This window comes from Pezoporus flaviventris, unplaced genomic scaffold (genome assembly GCF_033815535.1).
Source record: "Pezoporus flaviventris isolate CSIRO_AGI_PZ_B2104156 unplaced genomic scaffold, CSIRO_AGI_Pfla_v1 ptg000036l, whole genome shotgun sequence".
Classification (NCBI taxonomy): Eukaryota; Metazoa; Chordata; class Aves; order Psittaciformes; family Psittacidae; genus Pezoporus; species Pezoporus flaviventris.
In genome coordinates, this window is record NW_026892584.1 from 28,955,694 (window position 1) to 28,980,247 (window position 24,554).

General features: G+C 38.4%; 1 protein-coding gene across 2 annotated transcripts; it reads right to left on the reverse strand.

Annotated features, from left to right (window-relative positions):
• Positions 1–400: 400 nt before the first annotated feature.
• DIO2 (iodothyronine deiodinase 2) lies at positions 401–17,663 on the reverse strand. Of its 2 annotated transcripts, none has more exons than XM_061463728.1 (2): positions 16,949–17,660; positions 401–5,649 (listed from the first exon to the last, which is right to left on the reverse strand). In XM_061463728.1, exons 1-2 carry the CDS (start codon positions 17,168–17,170, stop codon positions 5,032–5,034), a joined length of 840 nt encoding a protein of 279 aa, XP_061319712.1. In that variant the 5' UTR covers positions 17,171–17,660; the 3' UTR covers positions 401–5,031. The 2 variants fall into 2 exon arrangements, with proteins under 2 accessions (XP_061319712.1, XP_061319713.1); XM_061463729.1 differs by having other exon boundaries at positions 5,010–5,649; positions 16,949–17,663.
• Between the last annotated feature and the right edge of the window lie 6,891 nt (positions 17,664–24,554).

Here is a 24,554-nt window from a genome sequence, read left to right on the forward strand (position 1 = left end):
CATTAAACAGACTACCTGTGAGGCAGCCATGCAGAATAAGATGGATTTGAACTGGATGTTCACTCAATGCGTTTCCACTTCACATTACCTCTGTAAGATACATTTAAGCCAGTGGATTCACTAACATGAACATTAGAAGTACACAGGCATATACAGTGAGTCAAGTAATTTATCAAATCATGGAAATAATATTCAGATTAGCTGAAGTTGATTTGTCTGTGATCAAACTCTTTAACTCTTCAGTCCCACCATTTATAATGGGATTTGCTCATATTGTTTAAGATCTACTCAGGGTGGCATAGACTATTGTATTAAATACAGCTCTAAGTTTCCTTGATCTAATGTCAAGATTCCAGTGCATATTAATAATCAATATTAGAATAAGAAGACACAGAAGAGGTATATTTTCCTTTACAATTTATTGTAATACAATAAAAACAAATCTAGAAAGCACATTTTATGGAGCACCATATTGTAACAAAGTTTTGCTGGCTCTCCTGCAAAGTGTATTTTTGACATTTAAACAACGACACACACATAGTCAGTACACACAGGCACCTACATCCCAGTGATCTTACTAGCAGCCCCAAAGAGACTCCTCTTTCAAATACAGAAACACTAAGGTGCACAGAAGAATGCCAATGTGAGGGCATCTGAACACCAACTGAGTTAATTACTCTTTTGTTAGTGATCTTCATAAGCACACAAGCATTCATTGTCTCACCCCAGTCTCTCTTCTCTAAAGCCTCCAAACTGGGCACAAAGGTCACTGAATATGGATCCAGCATAGACTGGTGTAGAGTTGAACAAAACTGGCCAATATTCCCTACCCAATACCACTTATTGCTTTGGTTATAGCACTGAATGAAAGTCTTTAAAACTCTTAAACCTACACTCCATACCACAAAAAAAGCCACTTTCACACATACAGAAACCTACACTCCACATCACAGAAAAGCCACTTTCCCCACACACACCTGAACACATAGCACTGATAGCTTTTTGAGAAGCTTTATGGGCTTCCCCACCAAGATCACCTTCATAAAAATGATTGCTATTTTTTTTTTCTTTTCAAAGTGTTCAGACAGTTGTTCAACAATATATTTTATAACATATTTCTTTCTTTTTAATAGCGCATGTTTTCCTGCTGGCTTAAATTTATGTCATTGTCTACACAAGCAAGAGCAAAATGTTATCATTTTCATCTGTACAAAATGTTTTACATTCATTTTATACAGTGTTAAATAATGATGCTAAGCATGGAACAGTGTAGGATAATAGCACACAATAGCTTTTTACCTTGCTCAAAATGCAAAAGTACTGGAAGTTTCCCATACTAATGCTGAGACACAGTATTGGAGTTTCTATTACAGTGGCCTTCCAGAATGCTTTCAGGCAGCTATTTTGTGAGCTATTGCTCAATATGCATGTCATACTGAAGCACCTCGAGTAATATGATTTTAGTGCCCTGAAAAGTGAGAATAACAGACAAAAGCAAATCCAGCCTCACAACAGACTAGGACAAGAGTTAAGTACAATGCTAGCAAGATAGCAAAATTTCTGCCTGAACTCAAACCAACCCACTGTTACTTGGGGTATGTGACATATGGCTATTTCTATCATTAACTGAGGACGGTGCATGAAGTTTAATTTAAAACCTTTTCTATAAAATATTCTGATTTGTCAACCAAAAAAAAACAAAAATGAAGGGCTTTTATTTCTATTAGCCACTTACTAAAGATATTTTATAAAAACCCATTTCTCTTTGAAATACTTTTCCTGCTTTTGACCATAAATTTTCTGGAGAAATTTAAGGATTTGCAGAATATATTTCTGCTTGATAATCAGTTGGAATGAATTATCTTTACGTTTTGGGCAGGATAAGGCATTCATTTTGCCAAGAAAGAAATGAAGTTCTTGTGTATTTTTTCTTGTGGAAAATCACTGTGGACTTCCCATTTGCAGAAGCAAATTTTATAATTCCTTTATCCTATGTGATGAACAGACAACTATGAATAACACAAAAAAAATGGAAATTCAAAAAAGAGAAAATGGACTTTAAAAATACTTTAGATATGCAAAGGGATATTAGCTAACTGAATTACTAACTCGGCTCACTCCTCTGAGCTAACGGTATGTTTCAACAGCTGTGCTAAACATTTGGCTAGCATTTTCCAGACAAACAGTTCAAACTTCAACTGTGTGATGGGGAAAAAAAAGGATGAAAAAGACTTACTAGTTTAAGTTTTACAAAAACTATGGAGTTGCTATGGATTGCTACAGATTAGTAAGGTTTGAGGTGAATAGGATATAATAAGAAAAATATATTGTGCTGGGTGTATGAAAGCATATTTTCACCTGGAGTAGCATCTAGATCTTTACTCACCTGAGTAAAAAGACAGTGTAGTAAAACCAGAAGGGATTCAGAGACAGGCAAAGAATACAGACCTGCATAAGGATGTGAATTATTGTTTGGCTTAAGAAGCAAAAAAAAATATGTAGTTGTCCATATTGAACATATAATCGCTGGCCTACAGGAGAAAAATTGAGATCACTCCTATTTATACTGGTTTAGCATATAAGAGCAAGAGCTGAGAGTGACATTGGAGAGCAGTCAATTTAAATCTGAAAAAAAATCTGGTTTTATTTGGTTTTCTTTGTTCTTAAATATAGTGGGTTTTTATTTTGGCATTCTCCACCTCAATTTAGATCTCAAAACTTAGGATCAGTCTCTCATAGGGATGGTGAGACACCAACAATGACATTAGACAGGACAAAAGAAAAGGGGATGAAGCTAACGAAAAATCCAGAAGGAATTACTGCACCTTCCTCTGAAGCATCTGATACAGTCAGAGGTAGGACACTGGATTAAATAAAGCATGTGTTTAACTATGTTACTGTTTCTCTGATATTAGGTTTAAAAATTTCAGCTGTACAGTCCAGTTACTCATGCAGCTGTACAATAATCTTCCATATTGAACACGTTACAGCAACATTAATGAATGGGAGGACAGAATAATTGTTATTATTGGTCTTGGACACCACTGTGGTGCATGCGTATGTATACACATACATAAAAATTTATGAGATATATTTATGCATACATAAATGCATACATCCATATACCCATGCATACAGACACGTGCCTTCTGGGAAGTGGGGCTCACCAGAAGGTCTGAAGACTGTTCTTTACACCTTTCTCTGATACACATTACCAACTGTGGAAGTATGTGTGTATGTTTAACTGTGTGTTGAGGAAAACATGAACAGGAAGGGAAGCATGAATGTGAATATGGGAGAAATCACTGTCATTTGAGTTCTGCACTTGAAAACACATTTCCGAATGTACATTGGCTGAGTTGACCAACAGCCAAAAAAGAAGAAATACACAATATTAAAAGGAAACTGTGAGAATGAAAATATTTATGTATGTATTTTCTGTTCTTCCCTATGCTAGTATTAATATATCACATTCCTGACAACTGGCAGGATAAGAAATTAGAAGAACTAATTTGATTTTTGCTACTTAATCCTGTTTATCTGTTTCATGTTTCCACCCAAATTGAGAGAAAAATTGGATAGTCCATCTCCTTATAGGTTTTCATTTATCAGCTCTAATGGGTTAGCACATTGCAAACTTGCCTTTTCACCAGGATTGAGTAAATCATTTTACTTTTAGAAATACCTAAACTTAATGCATACTTTCAGTTGACAGTATCTCTTTAAACATAATTAATAATTCCTCAGAGCCATTTGTACAAAATTCTGCCATCTTTTACACTTATTCACATGAATTCACACTATTTGTCCTCCCTGTATCTCTGGGAAGGCTTTTGAGAGCATGAGTGAAACAAACCCATCTAATAGCAGAACTGCAGCTAATCAATTCTAAAGCTGCAAACAACTGAACTTCCAAACAATCTAATTTAGCTATAAACTAGTTGTAGGTAACTAAGATAGCAAAAATCAGTGTGACTACAATTAACAGGATAAAAGAGAGTATAGGTTTCCATTTCAATGAGGTAAAGTTGTGCATAAGTTCCCCCTTCCCTAAAATACATCTGTAAAGTCATTACCTCAAATAAAAATAAAAGAGAGAAATAAGTTATTTTTTTTTTAAGATAAAAATGAAATTACATTTAAGCCTATTGGTAGACAGGAGGTCGAGGTGAGTAAAGAAACAAAGAGAACCAGAGAATATTAATAAATGTGTGTTGTCAGCTCTGAGAACTGAGGGTTGGTTGGCATTAGCTGAGCTTTGTCTTGTGATGCATGATTTAGGTGGTTCTCACAGTTCTGTAACAAATAGTCCAGCGCTTTTAGTTTTCAAATTGTAATGGGCTTGTTTGATGACCTTTGTCTTTTTGGTCCAACTCCGTAGATTTTAACATCTTTCTCAACAGGCACAGGCTTGTATACTGAGTACAAACACATAGATAGAATGACATAATTAATATGATATGCAGATGTGTCCATAGAGAGTACAAATATCAGCATACAATGTTTCATCTTGATCTCAGCAGACAATCTGCCTGCAGGATGCACTGTATGGTGGTTCTTGTAGCCTCTGAACAATAAAATCTCTACCGAGAGAGACACACTCCGCTGCATTTCTATGCAAAGTAATTTCAAGCCCCCTGGCTCTTCCCAGGTCACTTGCAGGAGGGTAAAGAAAAGTTTCCGGTGAAATGCACAGCATTGCCTTTCAATGGATTGCCTTCCCAGCAGCAACACCTCTGGCTCACCCTAGAGCCGATGCTTCGTAAGACAGGTTACTGCAAGACAGGTCTTTTATCTCCACTCACAAGCAGCACCTTTTTGCAGACGCCTCTTTAACTCTTCTGTCCTGTAGCGGGCGCAGGAGTGGGATTTTTTTTTTCCATACAATAATGTTTCTGTGTAGTTAGGTTATCGTTTTATTTTATTTTGCTAGTTAACATGCATTTGACCTTGTTATCAAATGTGTTCTCCTGCAATCTTCTGAAAGGCCTTATTCAAACCAGCATATGTTTTCTTCCCTTTTACATCATCTTAAAGGGACACATCTGTTGACACAACTTCTGCAGAGAGTGGATTTCATCTTTTGCTGAAGTTTTGTTCCAGCCAAAGCCGAACCTCCTGCAGATTGTAGAAAAAGGGGCCTTTGCCTCCCAGGTAGGCAATTTTTTGTCTCTGCACAATGCATACTCTCTCGAATGAAACCCCATAGGCCACATTGGCATTATTGTCCATGCAGTCAGCCACCACTTGGCACTGCGGCGGCAAGGAAAAGTGCTCTAGGAGCTGATGAGCAGCTGCACATCGGTCTTCCTGGTTCCTGTGCTTCTTAACTTCAAATGAAGAGGAAGAGATGCCAGGGGCAGCCCAGCCATCTGATGGATGAGCCTCATCGATGTAGACCAACAGAAAGTCAGCCACACCAGAGAACTCCTCCACCAGCTTGCTGAAGGCTGACAGCTGGCTTGTGAATGGTGGTCAGGTAGCTGAACCAAAGTTGACCACAAGTGGCCTCTCAGAGTTGGCAAAATCCAGAAGGTGGCATTTGGCTCCACACTTGCTACCAACACTCTTCCAGCTGCTACTGCTGCCATCACTGTCCTTGGCTATGTGGATTACACTGGAGTTTGGGGCTTCTCCTCCCAACTTCACCTGATGGCAAAACAAATTAAAACATAGCAAATTAGTATAACTTGCTTGTCCAGTATCCTTATGACCACTTTCTTTAAATAAATAGTCACCTGCTCAAAGAGTACACCTAACTTCAAGCATGGACACTAGCACTGAGATATTTCAAATCAGCAAAAGCAGAAGCTACAAAAAGCTCATTTACTCCATCTCCACTCACAGTACAGGGAAATGTGGCATTCCTGACAGGTATACTACTTCTTTATTGTTAAAAAATTTGATCTGAATCTGTCTTTCCTGTTCACTACACACATAGTACTGTCCACCTTTATGCATTTGTAGATTCTTGTTTGCTTTCAGATAGACTACCTCCAATTTATTCTAACTTTTCTCTGTGGGACAAATTGTCTAGACATGACTTTTTTTCACTGCTGTCCTCTGAATTCTCTTCACTTGGTTCATGTCTTCCTTGAAGAACAGTGTTCAAAACTTCAAAAGAGTTTTTAGTAATTCTCAGAATAATCAAACAATTACTTCATGTTTCTCACAGGCTACACGTTTTATACATCTCAGATGTTTGCTTTTTACAAAATATCATTACTCTTTTGGAAAAACTGTAGACTGATGATTAGGAGCTTGATAGTGAGAACTGTTTATGGTGCCTAGGTCCCTTTTTCTAGGCCCCTTTTCTGCCTTTCTGTTTGCTCCCCAGCATGGATTTGGGTACCTTATCTGTCCAGGCTGAATTTGGTGGTTTGCACATGGCTCTGTTGAACTGCATTCTACCTTTCAAGCTATTCTTCTGATTCATTAAAAATCAGTCTGCATTGTATTCCTGATCTTCACAACACGTGCAGTGCCTCCCAATTTTGAGAGGTTTACAGATTTCACATATATATTCTCTTCCATCCTGCAGTCAAAGAATAAAAATAATCAAGAGTACCAAATATAAGAGATCTCTGCAAATGCCCACTCAGTATATTATTCTGTTTCGACAGTGGACTATCCACGACTGTGATCTCCAAAGGGTTTTCTAACCATTTTGCAGTAATCTCATCAGGAGTTGAATGACATGTTTCCTTCTACTGAAATATTTCTCTACAAGATGACTGGAGGGAGAGCAGCAGAAAAAGGGGAAAATTTATATGCTGGTTGAAGTAAGATGAAGTGAAAATTAACTGTTCCCAGTTCTAGCCCCATATGTAACTCAGGCCAAACAGGCAATTGCAGAAAAGTCATTTTGCCTGACCTATTTCCCTGCCTATAGAAAAAAGACAATATAATAAGCACCTCACAGAAGACACTGCCAGAATGAGGTGGAGCCTGCAGAGGGCTCCAAGATCTTTAGCTGATAACTGCTATAGAACCACAAAATACTGTAAGACAAATAGTTTTTAATAAGCTCTGCTACAGCAATTCCTACATATCTGTCTTTATCATCATGCTCTAGTACAGTGATGCAATTATCCTTTTGCATTTCCCTCTTCTTTCTGTCTCTGTCTCCTGTATTTTATTATGCTTAGAAGTGTTGTTTTGAAGGAAACATATTAAGGCCAAATTTTGAAATCTTTCATATTTTATTTATTTATTTCTGAAGCTACACTCCAATTGAAGTCAATAGAATTCAACATTGAATAAGAACTGTGTGAAAACTGAATAAACAACTGATTTTTTGTGTACTTCTATTCTACATTACATTATAGCGTATCCTGGTGAGTCAGATACAGTAAAAAGCTGAGTTAAAGTCTGAATGCTTTAATGATGTGATTGCTGCTGTGCATAGATCCAGAGGCAAATATGTTGTAGATGCTGGATCCTGGATATCCTCCCTAAGAAACCTGACTACCTGAACAAATCTACAGTTATTCATGCACTATTACTCAGCATTATTTCACCAAAACAGAGACAAAAGCAAGAGTCTTACCAAAGCAAAGTTTGTAAGACACTGCTGTTAAAGCTGCTAGATTTCACAGCTACATGAGATGGCCTCACAGCATGCTAGCGCACGATATAAACTTCATTTTGACTCTTTTCTGTGGGGTAAATTGGGACACAACTGTGCCTCCATTCTCACTCAGAGATCAGAAAGGAAGAGAGCAACAGAAAAAAACACTGTTCAAGACCTGCAAACCTCTCTAGGCCAAGCACATGGCAATCATGCAGGGCAAGTGCAGCTGTGGATGCATCGCAGGCAAGAGAATTAAGTGATGTTCCAAGAAACCACATCTGCTTGTGGTATCCCTCTCTGTAAAATCTGCTAGAGCCCAAGTAACAGTTAAAAACCCCCTTAAGCTCATTCGCTTTTGAAAGCAAGTGAGGTTTGAAATAGCTGAGTTTAGGACCTGCTGTGTGAGCGTGTTGTCCGTTGAACTCAAGGAAGGAAAAAAGTTGTATCCCAATTTTTTGAGAAGAAAGGACCTATGTGGAGAGAGGCAAGCTCAGAGACTCAAGCTGTAGCATTTAAGAAGTGGCATTATGCATCTTGCAGCATTTAAGTGCTGCTACAGGCCACCTACACCTTAGCATGTATTAGGTACTCTTCTGTGCAGCTGTTGAAAACCTCATTTCTCTCTGCCATTCTATGCAATAAGATAGGCAAGGCAAGAGTAAGGTAAAGGGGCAGACTTGAGCAAAGAAATAACACAGGTCAAGATCATGTCTCAGCCACATAATCATCCTGAAGGATGCACTCAATTCATAAGACAGCTACACAACTCAGCATTTTGTGATAAGTTGGTAACCACCAAAAAAGGCACATCTCAAGAAACACATCTTCACATCTGCAAAAGTACCAGACACTTCTATAACTAGAGAGTACCTACCTGTTCTTGCAGTACCAAGCAAGTGTTTTTTCAGAGCTAGCTTGCCCAAAATGTGCCTTTTGTGAAAGCCTGACATGTAAATATCTATACTGCACAACCCACACCACCCCATCCCTCACCTGGATGAATAATGAACCTCAGTATTTAGAAGTGTGCACTCATCCAGTCAAAGAAAAGAAGTAACAACATGTCATTTATCTCATAAATCACAATTAAGCAACATACTTTGTATTTCTAATATTTTCTGGCACTCTTCAGAGCAGAAGATATATAAAGGTAGAAAGGATAGGAGCGACTAAAACTGAGCAGTGAACAGAGCTGCTCAGGGAACAAGAAATATCTGAGCAGCTGTTTTCCCTTACTCTTCTGGTTTTCTTTTAACAAAACTGTTATGACTGAAAATACACTAACACTCTTGAACTGAAAAAACACAGTCTGCTTCTTGATCATATTAAGCAGAGAGAGAGGCTACAGACTGTAAGATCCTCATTATCAGCTCTTCACTTAGGTCTACCAAACTTTTCATTCTTAGGTGAGTTTGCAAACCCTGAAGAAACAGATTAGCAAAACTATCCAATGCCAGCATGGGAAAGCCTGTCAAGCACTATTCAACAATGAAATCAAGGATGGCAACAAATTTCACTGTTCTCCAACAATACATGCATTCTTTCTCTTCTTGCTGACTAAAAATACGGATTTAGGAAATAAAGTGCAGATATACCCCATGTCACCCTATAGCAGGTCTCTTCATTTCCCAGAGCCGTGGAGCAAGTCTCATGGCCGCAGGTTACCTATCAATTTAATTTTTGTGCCTAGGAATGCTCATGTTGGATTTTTTTGCCTTAATGAGACTTCCTTGCCAAGCAGGCATTCACAAGGCATTTTCTGCTCTTGTAGAGGAGTAATTAGGTCGGTGCCTTGTTCCATGCCATTGTCAGGCACTCCAAAAAGCAGTCCTGCCCAGTCATTAATGCTTAGACATAAGCAGAAGCATCTCCACTAATTGGTCTTGATGAAACACTGACGTTCCCAATGGGACTCTTTATTTCACCAGGCTCAGAACCTGATTGACACAGGATGACAGTATCATCCTTGCTGATCATCTACATTCTAGGCCTTGGCTCTCTTCTTCGTTGTCATTTATTGAAAGAAAAATAGCTCTTGGAAAAGAAAATCAATGCAATGAGAAAACAAACAAAAACCTCTATGTATTCAGCCAAACCGCTTTTGAAATCTTACACAAAGGCAGGCAAAATATAAAAATTCTGAGAAACAAACAAGCAGAATTTCCCTCACTTGCGAACCAGCATTTCTATGATCACATACTTATGTGCTTGAATATTTGGGCATTCAGTGCCAGATTTCTGGAAGAAGTGGAAACCAGGCAGGAAGAAGGCACCCACTCCCAGGCACCCTGCATGGAACACATAAGGTAGGCCAACCAACTCTGACAGCCAGCCTGGCCATTGACAAAAGCAAGAACCAGCCTGCCACTAAAGTAGTGATTTGCATCATTTGTGTGAATTTAGTGTTTGCTCAACAGCCTTGGTACTGCATTTCCTTCTCCAAGCCTACACACAGAGTAAACAGGGAATAAGGTTGCTGAGCTTTAGCACAAAGACTGCAAAATGAAGGAGACTTAGGAGCAGGAAAGAAGGCCCTATTTATAAACTATAGGCTAGAAACAACACATACTGCTAACTTTGCTGTACATTCTCCATGAGGACTGGAAAAGTCCCATGGACACAACATCACTTTATCATTCACCTTTTCTTTTTTCTCATTTTGCTTTTATTAGCTTTAGCATAATCCTTCATTGATCCTGTGCACAGAAATACGGCTTTCATTCCCTGAATGAGGGACTTTCAAAGAGTTTGGCAGATTCACTAGGCTGTGTCAAATCCCTAAAGAAAATACGTGTTGCCAGACAATTAGCAGTCTGTGATATTAGCCATTTAAATATGGACATGCTGTGCTTGGGACTGGAGTCCAGAGATTTGTAATAAACTGAATTCCTGGAGCTTTTTGCTCCTTTTCAGATTATCTGCTTTTGATATGATTTGATCCCATCCAGATAAATATAGCCTCTGAGCCTGATATTTCTCAGTGTTTCATCCAAATCATAATCAGACTCTGGCTGGAGAATGATACAAATTATTGTTTTTGTTTTCTTTATTTACATGACAGAGATTTGTAGTGGATGAAAATGACAAGAAGCCCTTGTCTGGAGTAGCATATGGGAGAGGGAGCTCTTCATGGGGAGGTGGCAACTTGCTTTAAGAGACTTGATTACTTGAATTGGAGAGCAGATACTGGAATTGACTGGAGTTCTCCCAGTCTTTTATTCAGGATCAGGTGTGTGAAGCTGAAGGAAGGAAGTGGGATACAAAATAAAAGGGCACAGTCCACATGAAAATAACTAGTCAAATGCTACTGTCTTTACTTAAAAACTGCCAGTCCCAAAATAAGCATGCATGGCAGAGCGAAAATGTAAAAGAGCCTTTTGCTTTGCACTCTGTTAAAAGAAAATGGATAATTTTAGTTCCTCTGATCAGGAAGCACACAGCAAGCTACTTAAGGGCTTATGTTTCCCTGAGGATGGGAGCATAGCCTACAACATTGTGGCCACTGGGCGCCCCTGTGGACTCTACCTACAGGTGACAGAGGTTTTCACCAGTCTCTGTTAATCAGCACCTGGTGGACATTTGAAGTTAATTTGAATTTTTTATTTTTTTTTTTTTTAACTCAGCTTTAGCACTGTATGAATGCACAGTGGGCATTTTGTTGCAGAGACAGATCTAGCTGAGCACAAGGATCAGGTACAATCCTTTTCATGGGTGGTACCTGTTAGAGAATTTTCTGTGTTTACCACAGCTGAATAGGGCTTTCACAAGGGTTTAACGAAAAGGAAAGTCCTTTCAGTCAGTTTTTCACATATAGGGGTGAAACTGGAAGACTGCAAAGAGTCAGTGTCGAAGTGGAGTTAGATCCACAAAATGAAGCCAGTAGAATGAGACCCTATTGGGGATAGGAGTCATAACGTTCCTTTTCCAGCCCTTTGTCTGTCTTGAGTCTTTCAACTGTAAACTCCATGGAACTAACTGTCTGCTCCTTGTTTACAATACTGCCTAGTACAATGGGTCCCTGCTCTAGGTTGTTCCTTAGACACTACTATAACAAACATGATTATATATTAATAATAATGACAATATTTTAAAATAATGACAATGACAAGCTCAAATCCTGTTGAATTTATGTTCCAAACACAGCAGGAAACGTTTTAATTATGGTTTTGTTTTGTTTTTCTCACTTCTTTCAAGATTGTTTTCATTTGCAAATGTCAATGAAAACAATTCTGCTAAAGCTCAACTTTTTAAAACCGATAAAAGATTTTTAATAACACACAATATCTAGTTCTAAACCCTGAAACGATACCACATGCTCTTTCATAAATTCTCTTTATCACTGTCAGATGCAGAGAGACACTTCCTTACCTCAACAGACAAATTCAATACAAATAATTATAGAGGTTATGTCTTTGTTTCAACCCTTAAAGGATTTTCACAAAAAGCAAAAAGACAGCCAAACAGGGGGTAAGAATCATGCCATTATATTACTTGCATGTCTAGCTTTGCGATAGTGCTGTGTAGCATGCTCTTACCATGACAGTTTTTGGACTGTCCTACTTCACATACTGATTTATTTTATGAATAAATTATGTCCCTATCAGGCAGGCATAAGTAACCAGAGGTAAGTTAATTGTGACTCCCTGAAATCTGAGGAAAATCCCACTGGGTGTTTACTGAATCAGTTTACTTGCTGTTACATCCAGAGTTGGACCTAAGCAGAGAAGTTGGGATCCTGGGACAACCATTCTCTCTATGTTGGGTCTGTCATGCAAGAACTTGCTGCTGGCCTGTTCTAAAGACAGTAAAATGCTTTCCAAGTACATACACACATCCATCACCATCCATCACTTGAGATACTGGCATCCTTCTGAGGGCTGTAACATACGTTTACACACGTGTGTATACGTGTATACATGCTTGTTACCCCCATAGCTGCACCACAACATTCCTCAGCACTTGGTTGCTCCAAGGAGATGCCATTAAGGTCTTCCTCCTAAGGACCTTACACTGAAGTGGAGAAGATGGAAGTTTTGCTCAAGAATAACCTTACAGGTCTCCAGTGGAGGCCAGGAACAGTAGCTCCACATTACTGAAACACAGCTCTTATCTGGCTGCGGTAAAGCTCTGAGCATGAAGCCTCACCACTGGGCACTGCTAAAGGATGCAACCTTTTTTGTACCTGTTTAAAAAGCATTTTAAGATGACAATTTCTCACCTTTGGAATCTTAGCAGGTTAATTCCAGTACTAAATAGAGCATGGAACTTAGCAGGTAAAAAAAAAAAAATAATTTTAAAGTAAATACAGTGGATTTTTAAAGACTTCTCTAGCTTTTCCTCTGTATTTCTGTAAGCAATATTAAACATTGAGTACACATGCTGTGGGCTGAAACAAACACTTCACTGGCATTTGTACAGATGACCTATATAAATCATGCAGAAGACACACTAACACCCTCCCAAAAATCTCTGGGTTTTTTTTTCTGTTATCAATAGGTGTGGTTAAAGTCATATCTATCTATTTGTATACATATATATATGTGTATACATATACAGAAAAAAGAGAAGACTGACTCCTGAAAAAGCAGATTATGTATGCTTGTATGTGTGTATTTTTGCATTTATACACATATGCATATATGTATGTACATATAGAGAGAGACAGATACACACACATATATATCTGTATACATACAAACACATATGAACGTGTAAATACCTACACACACATACATACATGACTTGCTCTTCAGGAAGCAATCCACTCACTTCTGTAGATAAACAGAACACAAACATAAATTAGAAAATTTAAAATATAACAGTTGCACTCTCTCAATTATGTGAAGTTAAAGAAAATTGGCTACTAGCTCTAATTATCACTATTAAGACAATTAATCTGGTCTTAAAGACTCCTTCATTGTAATGTAAGACACACTTGCCTCTTGGAAAAGATTAGGAGGAGGATGTTCTATTAATCAGAAATCTGGTACAGTGCAGACAATGTCAACACTGAGTGTGACAGATACTGAACTAAGAGCTAAGGAAGTAAAAAGATATATATTAATCTTTGATAAAATTTACATAAGAAAATAAAAAATAAACAAAAGATAAATCATGTTGACTCTATTGGGACTGTAAAATGTGGAGAAAATAAATCATATAGAATGTTCCAATAAAAAAGAATACTGGATATATACAGTACAGCAAACTCTGCATTGCTTCCCCACTGAGGTTTTTTAAATCTTCTGTTGTTGCTAGGTAATCTTGCCTATTAAAAATCTGCAAAAAAAGTCATCTGCAATAATACAATTAAAAAAAAAAAAAAGTCAAAAAGTCATGTGAAGTAATTTGGTTGTTATTAAGATAACAAAAACATGAAGAACAAAAGCAAGTTGAAATTTGGGTAAGATATTCAAAAGGTTTTCTAGGAGAGAAAATGCATCAGAATAGCTATTTTCAAATACACTCTATTCCAAGATCATCTCTTTTACACACTAGTCTTGAAACAAAATAAATTCTAAGACAGGCTATGTGCTTTCCAGGCAGAACTCCTTTCTTGTAATAAATTTACTTTATTCCATAATCTAGTATCTAACCACTGGGTTTTTCTGGAATGGCTTCCAGTAATTTTTAATGTGAATGAAAATTTTACATCAAGTACTTTTGTGAAAGATGTTCTGGAATGTACTGGGAAAGAGTTCTGTGTAAGCAACACAAAACATGGTAGAAGCAAGCATAATTAACGCTTTAATCCAGTCTTCTATTAACTGGCAGTCTAGCTTTGGTTTATCTCAGACATCTGCAATTCTGCTGTTCTAGCTGAAAAATGATGATTATCTTACAAATACTTTTCAACGGAATGAGCTTAAGCACCTGCTTAAGTACTTTGCTAATACCTGGCTTCACCTAGCAAATTGAAGCAAGAAACCATCACAGACTGCATTTTGCCATGCACATTAGCACCCTGATTTCCTAATATTTTCATTTCCTACCCTCATTAGTTGCCTAAGATTAAGATACCACAATCAGGCGTCCTACTCAGGATTTAGAAAAAGATGATTTTAGGGAAAAGATGCTTTGTGGGACAGTCTTTAACATATTGCACTATTTCTCATGCCTTTTAAACATGCCAAAACAAGGTATATTTCAATTTTTTTCAACTCTACCAGTATAGCTTTGCAGGTAAAACTTTTCTTCTTTTCTCTTCCTTACAGAAGCAGCAGAAAAATTTTTTCTGTTGTGGAGGTGATGACTTTTCTTCTCCTAATATTGCTCCTCAATTTATTGTGTCTCCTTTACAATTTGATTTTTGCATTTATCCACTTGTCTGTGACAATCAAAGTTTTCCAATGATACTGTCTCTACAGCCCATAATTCTATTAAGAAATTCTATTCTATTAAGAATGAAGTGTTGGTCAATAAGTTTCATCTTAAGAATGAATGGAATTTTTTCCCTTTTTGGAAAAAGGTGATGTGGTTATATTGTTTATGTTTATATGCATTTTTCTTCTGAGTTCATTGAGACCCAGAACTCATTCTAGAGACCTTAAACCCTGATTGCCCTAAACAACCTAGGTTATTTAATGGTGATAAGGCAGAGCTTTTAACTACCAAAGTTCAAGGTATGAGTTTCAATGCCAAAACCAAAAATAGCATAGAGCCACCCTCCTATAGCTTCCATGGCTGAAATCAAGAGTAATGAGGAAAAGGCAAAGTATGACTTTGGACAGTGTAGAAAGGCATGTGGCAGCTTTATTTTAAATCATTTTGTGTTATTCAAGCAAAATGAGATTGAAAATATCTCACAGATAAAAGGTTCCTTACAGCTCCACACCTTCTCCAGAACCTGACCCATATACAGGTTGCAAATGTGGAAACTGGAAGCTTGGCTGTTTCAGAGCCATACTACCAACTTCCACTGGAGCTTTGACAAAGTCATGTGTCAACTATCCTACCATGCCTCATCTGTGAAAGGGGAACAAGTGTTTTCACCATGCCATTTAACAAGGCCACTGTAAAATTTACTTACTTAATGTCTGTGAAGAGACTAAAAAAAGAAACTGGGAGGGCCAGGAGAATAGTAAGCTTCATTCAGCATTACTTTACTTGAGTAGCCAGCTGGCTGATTCCTAGGGTGGCAGTAAGAGGTTGACCCATTTGGCAAAAGTATGTTACTTACACAGAAAATTAATGTCCCCATGGGCTGGATTTCAGGCTAAGCAGCTTGTATTACCTATCACAAAGCCAGCTATCACCAACACCACCAGCTCTTAACATCTCTAGGTAAAGAGCAAATACAAAAGCCATTGAAGGGGAGTGAAAGGGGACTGGGGGAAGGTAATATAAAATGAAATATTTCAAGACACAGAGCTATCATCTGGATAGATCCTCTGTGACCTCATACATCATAGGGCATGTTAAATTAGATAGTCTAAATAAGACAACACATTAACAGACTAAACACTGTTTTGGAAGCTGCAAAGCTCTGAAATTAGTACTTCTACTTACTAACTGAGTAGGCTGTGCAAGAAATTTCATCTTTTAGGGTCCACCTTCTCAATCTATAAATGGGAACTATACCTACCTTATGAGACCTGGGCAGTACCATGGGGTAATGTCTGTACAAAACTTAAAAGGAAAAAGGAAAAAAAAAAAGTACCAGTTGTATAACTGCTATTGGCTTTATTAGCTTAAATCACCAGGTAGCTGTCTCTCGGCTAGTGAAGCTCATTTTTAATCCCTGACATGCCCCTCTGTCACTGATTCATGAAGAAAAAAGGGCTGTTTCAGTTCATGCCCAATTTTACTATTACTTGGATGCTTCCTCCAATGTAAAAATTAACATATGAGCAACAGTAAATGCCAGTGTAATGACAAAGGTTCATTTCTGTCTTTTACTCTAATTGAAACAATTCTGTCTGTTACATAGATGACATCCACCTATATAGAGCTCTAACTGAAGATACAGTCTTTCTATAATCTCTGAGGATATCACATGGCAAACAATTCTAAACAACAAAATAACTGTGAAAACATCTACTTTACAGTTGTTCTTATATGAAGATCCTGAAGTACTTTATAGACATGAAAATCATTATTCTTACTGGTGGGGAAACTGAGTCATGGCTAAAATAAGCGGGATGGCTATGGCTGCACAGAGAGTTAGTGGCAGAACAGAGAGGCAGCAGCTCCTGGATCTGGTGAACCCTTAGTCCCTGACTTAAAAGTACTGCTCCTTTCAGCTTGTGTGTCTCACATCAAATAGGAGGTAGCCTTCAATGCACAGAGACATTCCTTCCCTCCTCTGTTGACAATGGGGATGTTTATGGCAGCTCACCCACCCCAGCCTGCCAGTCCCCATCGCCATGTACTCACCTGCTTGTAGGCATCCAGGAGGAAACTGTTCCAGACGCAGCGCAGCCCCTCCGAGGTCAGCATCCTCCGCCACTCACCGCGCCCAGATTTGGACCGGCTCAGAAATAGCACCATGTGCTTCAGGAGAATCACAGAGTCATAGAGAGCAAGGAAGAGGCAATTGGAGAAAAAGACAGGCAAGATCTGAAGCGTGATCAACAAATCCACACTTAGCAGACCCATCTTCCTTGCTGCTTCTTTTCAGCTGGATAGCTTCAGCTCCCTTTTTTGCTCTGTACTCTCATTTAAAAAAGTAAAGTAAAAAACATTTCTAAAGCCTTATTACCCCTCTCTCAGCTTCCCTCTTTAAAATGAACAGAGATAGTTAAATATGAGCAGGCTGGTTAAAACCATAACTGCACGATAGTCATTCAACTCGGAGCTGCTTATTTTTCAGAAACTAAGATGTTAATAAAAATTCTTCCCTTAACCAGGAGACCTGATTTTGTTGAAAAGAGAGGCAGCTGTGTTTCCAGTTCCCTGCAGTCACAAAATTTAAGCTGAGACTGTTAATTGTTAACTTCCCTGCACTATCCCATTGTTTCTCAGCTATTTAAGCACCGAACAGAGCTCTCAATTCTGTGTCAGTAAAGCTAGCTACCAGGTGCAACAATACATTAAAAAAAAAAAAAAAGAAAAGGTTTATGTACATAAACTTTCTGTTCCTCCCTCCCTTCCTCCCTCCTTCTCTCTCTCCCTCCCCCCCCCCCCCCCCCGCCTCTCTGTATTCCTGCCTTCCTCCTCTCGTCCTCCTCTCTCTTGCTATCTGCCTATGGTGTAAAGTGCTTTCCCCTCTGGAGTCCTAACTTGCTTCCCTGAAGCCTTTTATACATTCCCTAGCTAATTGCTGCAATAGAGAAATGAAACCCTAATCTCAGTAAAGATCTTGACGTCAATGTAAAAGAGGGCTTTACTTTGGCCAGGACTGCAGTGAATAGAAAAATGAAATTCTCAAAACTTTTTTTTTTTTTTTCTTAAGAGAGAAGAAAAAAAGAGAGACAGACAGCAAGGGTGGAACTTTGCTTTGCTTTGAAAAGGAAAAAGAAAAAAACCAATATGTTTCTGACTGCTCTTACGAAATGCTTTCAAATTTTGGAAAAAGTATTTTCAGATTACATGGGAGGTAATACAGCAATGCAGGTTTCTGCTGTTGATGTTTTTTTTTCTCATGGCTGGTTTTTTATCTTTGCCATTTTGTCTTTTCCAGGAAGGTGTGTGAGCTGATGCATCCCAAGAAAGGGCACTTTTCTGTACATTTTTCTGCCATCTCTGTGTTGTGCTCTGTGAAGTATAACATGTATAGTGTTTAAATACCTTTTGTCGTGTTCTTGATATTTAAGGAAACATAATTAAATGCTCAGAACTGACTTCATCTACTGATGTGTAAGAGAAGAAGATAAAAAAGAGAGGAAAAAAAAAAAGGACTTGAAGGATTTAGGGGTTTTAAGCTAAAGTTCCCTGCTTTAGAATAATGCTACAGCCTTAAATGCTGTTAATCAACTGAGCTTGAAGGACTTTAATATTCTCCTATGATAACTATTTATATCCACCAGTCTAATAGGGTTAACTAAAGTTCGGTTAAAAGCTTATTGGGGGGGGGGGGGGGAACCACACACACAAAAAAAAAAAACACAAAAAAATAAAACCCAAAACCCCAAACAAACAAACAAACAAACCCCCCAAAACAACCAAACAACCAAACCCCAAAAGAAAAAAAAAACTGAAAGAAGTTTTTATTTCTGGCAGAGCCATGTCTGCTTTAACAACCACAAGAATTCCCTGCAGCCCCATGCTGAAGATTTGCTTTGTTCATTTGTACTTCCCTTTGTTTCACCCTTCTAGACCAATACTTACTCTTTCCCCATTTTTTTTTAGTTCAGTAGACAATTTTTTTAGCATGGTTCTAACTTCCTTAGATAAATATTTCATGTATTTCATGTTGCAGACATCCATAATTTTGTTTTTGAGTGGATGTCTTCCATATGTGCTTACGTAGGCTTTCCTCACCAGATATGTTTCATTCCCAGAGATGCCAGCATGATATCTAACCTCTCACGTTCTTGATGAGTAGTACAAACATCCTTCATTAATGTATCTTAGTCTTCATCAGTCATCGCTATCCTTTCACTGCTAGCAACTGCAGAAGGTAAACACCATCAATTTTCCCTACTCTGGGGCCTTTCATTTTCATATATTGTAATATCACTTAGGCTGTCATTATACTATCATGCATACCTCTAGGTAGGCCACCCCATGTCTTGTCTTGGGCTCACCAAAAAAAAGTTTCTTGTGGTAGCATTAAATCAGGCATTTGCAAGAGATATCACCCTGACAGGCTACCTTCCAGCAAATGTTTACTCAAAGAAATAACTTTCAAGGTTTATGAACATTAAATCAGTGACCTTCTGTGTCACTAGGATGAATGAAAAAAGGTACTCAGTTTCATTCTCAAACTATAACAATTTTTAAGTTAAAATATTGGTGTCAAAAGTGTTTTCTTGTCATAGAAAGTATTGCAACCTCACAGATTTTACTTTATTACTAAAACTCGTAAAAACATGCTATAAGCAGGCTTTTATATATTCCCACACATGGATGAGTCAGCATGCCCACTTCATGTGAGCACAATACTGGAACAAGGGTCCCCAGAGCTGCTAAATTAGCTTACTGTCTGATCTCAGGCAAGCATATGTAATCACTTGATTACAAGAGGTCTTAAAACTAGATTACTCTTCTGTAGATCCACGACTGAAACATACATGGTCCTGTCTAGGAAGGTCCCCTTTCTTTACTATGGGAAGGTTTGTTAAAAGGCAGGCCTGGAGATTGTTGATGACGATGCCAGATGAATCATCAGCCATTGTTTCTGAGAATAGTTTGCAAACAGCTCTGAGGACAGTCCAGCTCAAGCTCTTCCTGTTCCACCGGAGGTAAAGTCAGGCAAGAACCTACACTGGGAACACAATGTATTCTGGGTTCCTGTGAAACAACTGCCCCTACCCACAGCATGCTTCATGGGTGAAGAGGTTGTTTGTAGGACAGCTGGAGACCAGACAGCTACAAAGCTTTGAAGTATGTTGGAAGCTGAACAGGAAGTCCATGGAACACTAGTATGAGATGGTATTTCATATTCACTATGTCATCTTCCTTGCCTTATAAGGCAGACTGTGTGCATCGAGTTAAACAACTACCTCAGACTATGTGTTTGAGAGCTTCAGTCAAGAGATGCTGATAACTATCTAATACAACCATAAAGACAAATATCTTTTTGACTAAATAGAAAAAGTTTTGCCATTGCTGTCTTCAGAAGCAGTCTGTCCCTGCAGGACATGAGCACTGCTTCTCACCTTGACACTTGAGAGTACAGCAGCCCTCAAACAGAAAGAAAGCGTAATCCCTGCTTCTTTTTGTTGACACTACCTCTCTCCTTCTTCATTGAAACAATTCATCCCTGTGTTTATTTCTCTCAGATATCAGAAATACAAGGGAAACAACTATTTGCATCTTTTGTGAAATATATCAACAGCATAATCTCAGTATTGAAGCCAACAGTCTCATGCTATTTCCCTGCAAACCTTCATGAAGCAAGGAATAAAGAAGAGATCTTTCAGACCTTGAGGCATTAAGAGAGTCTTTACTCTCGTGAAGGAAAACTGGATGAATTTGATATGTGAGGAAAAATTATGCAGGGTTGAAGATATGCGTGAAAGAACTGAGATAGGGTTCAGCTAAAGCACATTCAGTTACCTGCTCTGCCATACCTTCCTATGTAATTTGGGCACAGCCCTACAATGTACCTCAGTTCTCCATCAGCAAAAGAAAATAAAAGTCCTCCCATATTCTAAGGAGCAGTCAGGTTCAGTAATGGGAAATTAAACATATCATCCATAATTTGTCAAGGTGGAACGAGCAAAGCCAACAATATTAAAGCATTCACTGTTACTGGAACTTGTATGTGGCTAAAGTCAACAGTATCAGTATAGATGTTCATATTCTATAATGTTTATAGAAATCAGTGCCATCAAAACTGTATCCATGCATAGCTTCATGTTTCTTCTCAGTTTCAACCACAGTATCATGAAGATTAGGACAGGGGCAGCTAGTAAGTTTGTTTACTGCAACTTTCTTGATAACTGTGCTTAGACACAGGAAATTCGAGGTGACTTACTACTACTCAGGCCGCTTTCTCTGATCTTATTATATAGTAGATCCATACTAGCTCTCTGCAAGTCCGACAGTGCATTTTACAGCCTTCACTTGGTTGTGCAAGTCTTTACTTGTTTGTGGCTGAACTACCTGTGTGAACTGCCATGGCACTCAATCACACTGTGTGTAGGTACCTAAATGCAAGACCCTGGAGCCCAAAACAAGCAGACTGCTTAATATTTAGGTTACCCAGCCTAATTTTCTCAGACTAAGCAAGACCATTTTAAATGCAGTTACTCTTTTCAACACTGCTGGGAAGGGGTACCTCACAGTGACAGGCAAGCAATGCTGCTGCTCTGGTCCTACCCCCAGGAGGTTCATGGGAGAGATCATCCCAAAAGATTCAGCACAACCTATGTGTCTGCCTTGCTGCTTCTCACTGCTTTCACTGCCAAAAACAAAGACTGAAGCTTTTTGTTTGAGAGCTAGCTAGTGTGTCCACAAGCTAATCCCTGGAGAATTGCACAGCTGCAGAACGATATGGCTAGAGATCAGGAGGAGAAAGTTTAGCTTAGCTTTGCCTCCCTGGCCCTGGGCAAGATTTGTTTATTGCAGCCAAAGAATTTGTACCTCTCATAAACCAGCACTTTTTTCTATTTGCCAAAAGAGAAAAATCACCCCTTCTCTCAGCAACAGTCCCCTCACTTAAAATACCACAGAGCATTGACTGACTATCTCCCTATTTTGATTAGGATCAGCAACACGTTTGCTTGAAGAAATAATATCTTCAATGAAACTTAAATTTTTCAGGCAAGTTTTGATGATACCTGGATGGATTCTTTGGTGATTCCTGAATGGAACCCACAGTGTGGATTCACCAGGCCCTGCCCTTCTCCGTCATTCCTGGCCACGGCACTAGGTCTGAACGGAGCAACATTCATCCTGCAGACACCCAGACACATCCTGCATGCTTAAAGCAGCCTGTTCTCAACAGGAATCCACTTGCTAGCCTTTTAAAGATGAGCACACTAAGTGTATCCTTACTGTCTAATTTATGTGCCTTTTGTATCAACCTTGGTTTTGTTTTATCTGTGTTATTCTACTACTGCCATTATGCTGCATAATCGAGAGTTGGTTATTCTGTGAAACTAGCAGCTTAGAGAGATGTTGATTTAATAGCCTGGAAGACCTGATCCTCCAAGTTTATCTGCAGTGATAAGGTAAGATAAGTGAGAATGCAAACTGCCCGCAGAAACAGCTCTCCATGGAAATTTTGAGGGGAGTCCCTGGAGCAAGAAAAGGAAGCCAGACTTACTGCTCACTCAGTCCACAAGACAGCACTACAATTAGAGGTCTTTCAATCCAGTAGATGCCTGAGAGTGTATCCAAATGAACTAAGAAAATAAAAAGCCATATAATTGGGACAACTTTGTATAGGAAAAAAGCAGAATATCCTAACAGATGGCAAGTTATACCTTGATTCTGGATATAATGGAGGCTGTTTTATAGTCAAGACACAGTGATTCAGAAAGATCGAAGTGCACAAGGAGAACTGGTACTGCTGATGTCTCTGCAAAACCCGTTCTGTAGACTTCAAAGCTGACAGTCTGGCACCTTCCAAAAGTCTGCATTCATTGTATGACAGCAAAATGAAATAATTGACTCATGGGCGTGGGTGTGTAATGGTGACAAATTTGAGTCTAGAAAAATTCCCCACATCCCTTGGCTAATGAGCCACAAATTTCTATGCAAAACAAAAACTATCTCCTCATTTCAATAAAGTACAGTGAACAAACCTGATGCTAAAACACACCTGTCTGAGTCAGACTTAATTTTGGAACAAAACACCCTGTCCACCCTAAAAGGTAAGACAATTTCTCTTAAGAAACACAGGAAAGGTGATGTATGAATAAGGACAATCAGAAAACTTCATAAGAAATAAAATGAGTCAGCCCACATAGTCTGAATATTGTACTAGAACAAGAAAAAGGATTTAAACGTATTGAACATAAGAACAACTTCATCTGCTTGTAAATTCTGTAAATTACCCCCCAAAATACTAACAGAACCTGGGACTAGAACTTAAAAGTCTTCCACTCATATGACTATCCAGGTGAAGGGAGTCTTTCTTATATAGACATCAGTAAATTATGATGTTAATACATCCCTACCCATGTAAAACACCAGAGATGTGTGTGTGTAAAATTTTAGTAAAATCTCTGTAGGGGTTCCTAAGTAAGTTGGCTCAAAGTTCTGGAAAAGCCTTCCAGGCCCAACTTTCCCAGCTGAAAAGTGGCCACTTCTTTTTTTCCTGGCAAAACACTAACCTTTTTCTTCATTGTATCCATCTCTAGAGCTCCTACAGCTCCTAATCCTGCATGCTTCAATGTAATTAAGTGAGGTTTGTGTCCTTGTCATTCTTGTCACACGTTTGTACATGAATTTCAGTTTCTGAGGATAGCTAGCTATACACAACCCAAGCTTTCAATCTCCCTTCTTCACATCCTGACACATTTTAAAGTTCTACCTTCTGTGTATAATTTTCTGTGAAAGAGTGGAGGCAGAAATGCTGAAATACCATAAAAAAGGTTTATATCATTATATTTCCAGTTAAATCAGAAACAGAAGTTGCCAAGAAACCTGTTTCTTTCAACTTGAATCCTATTATCTGACCTTTTCTTCCCAAACTAAGACAATGAGATAATTCAGATCTTATGTGGATTGAGTACTGAGCTTATCGGTCTTTATCAGAAGATAAAAAAGGCACTCACAATACTTCCTTATAGAAAGTCTAACATAAAAATTAGTGTTATTTGTCTCAAGTATTCAATTCCCTTCCAATCTGAAGCACTGAAACATAAAATAAAATAAAAAATAAAAATTGCATCTCTTACAGTGACAGTAAGTTATGCAGCAGTTTACCTTTCTGAGTGGAGTGCTCCTTAAGAGGAGCCTTTTGGATGCATGAGACTAGAAACTGTATGCTCTAAGTATTAATGAAAGTCTAGGAAGTAGTGGTTGTGAAAGTCATTAGAAATCTATTATTTTATCATTATCCTGCTCACATTTGATACTAAAGAGGTATTGCACTCCTCCTCTTTTATATTCAGTGTAATGTAACAGTTAACAAAAAATGGTATTTTAAAAGCATATGAACAAGCTATCTTATTCTCAGATTGACCTGGTCTAAACTATAAGTGTAAGCAATAAATTTTCATATACTCCTTAATACCATTGCCAATCTAAAGTCAATATCAACAACCCATCTCCTAGGTTTCTCTATCTTTGAATCAGATTCTTTAATCCTGTTATACATCTAATATCTTACAAACTGACGTCCTAGTGCCCCTTACTCACTTCGCTGTTCAGTTCAACCTTTCTCCATCTTTCCAGGCAAGAATGTGGTGGAATGACCACCCCA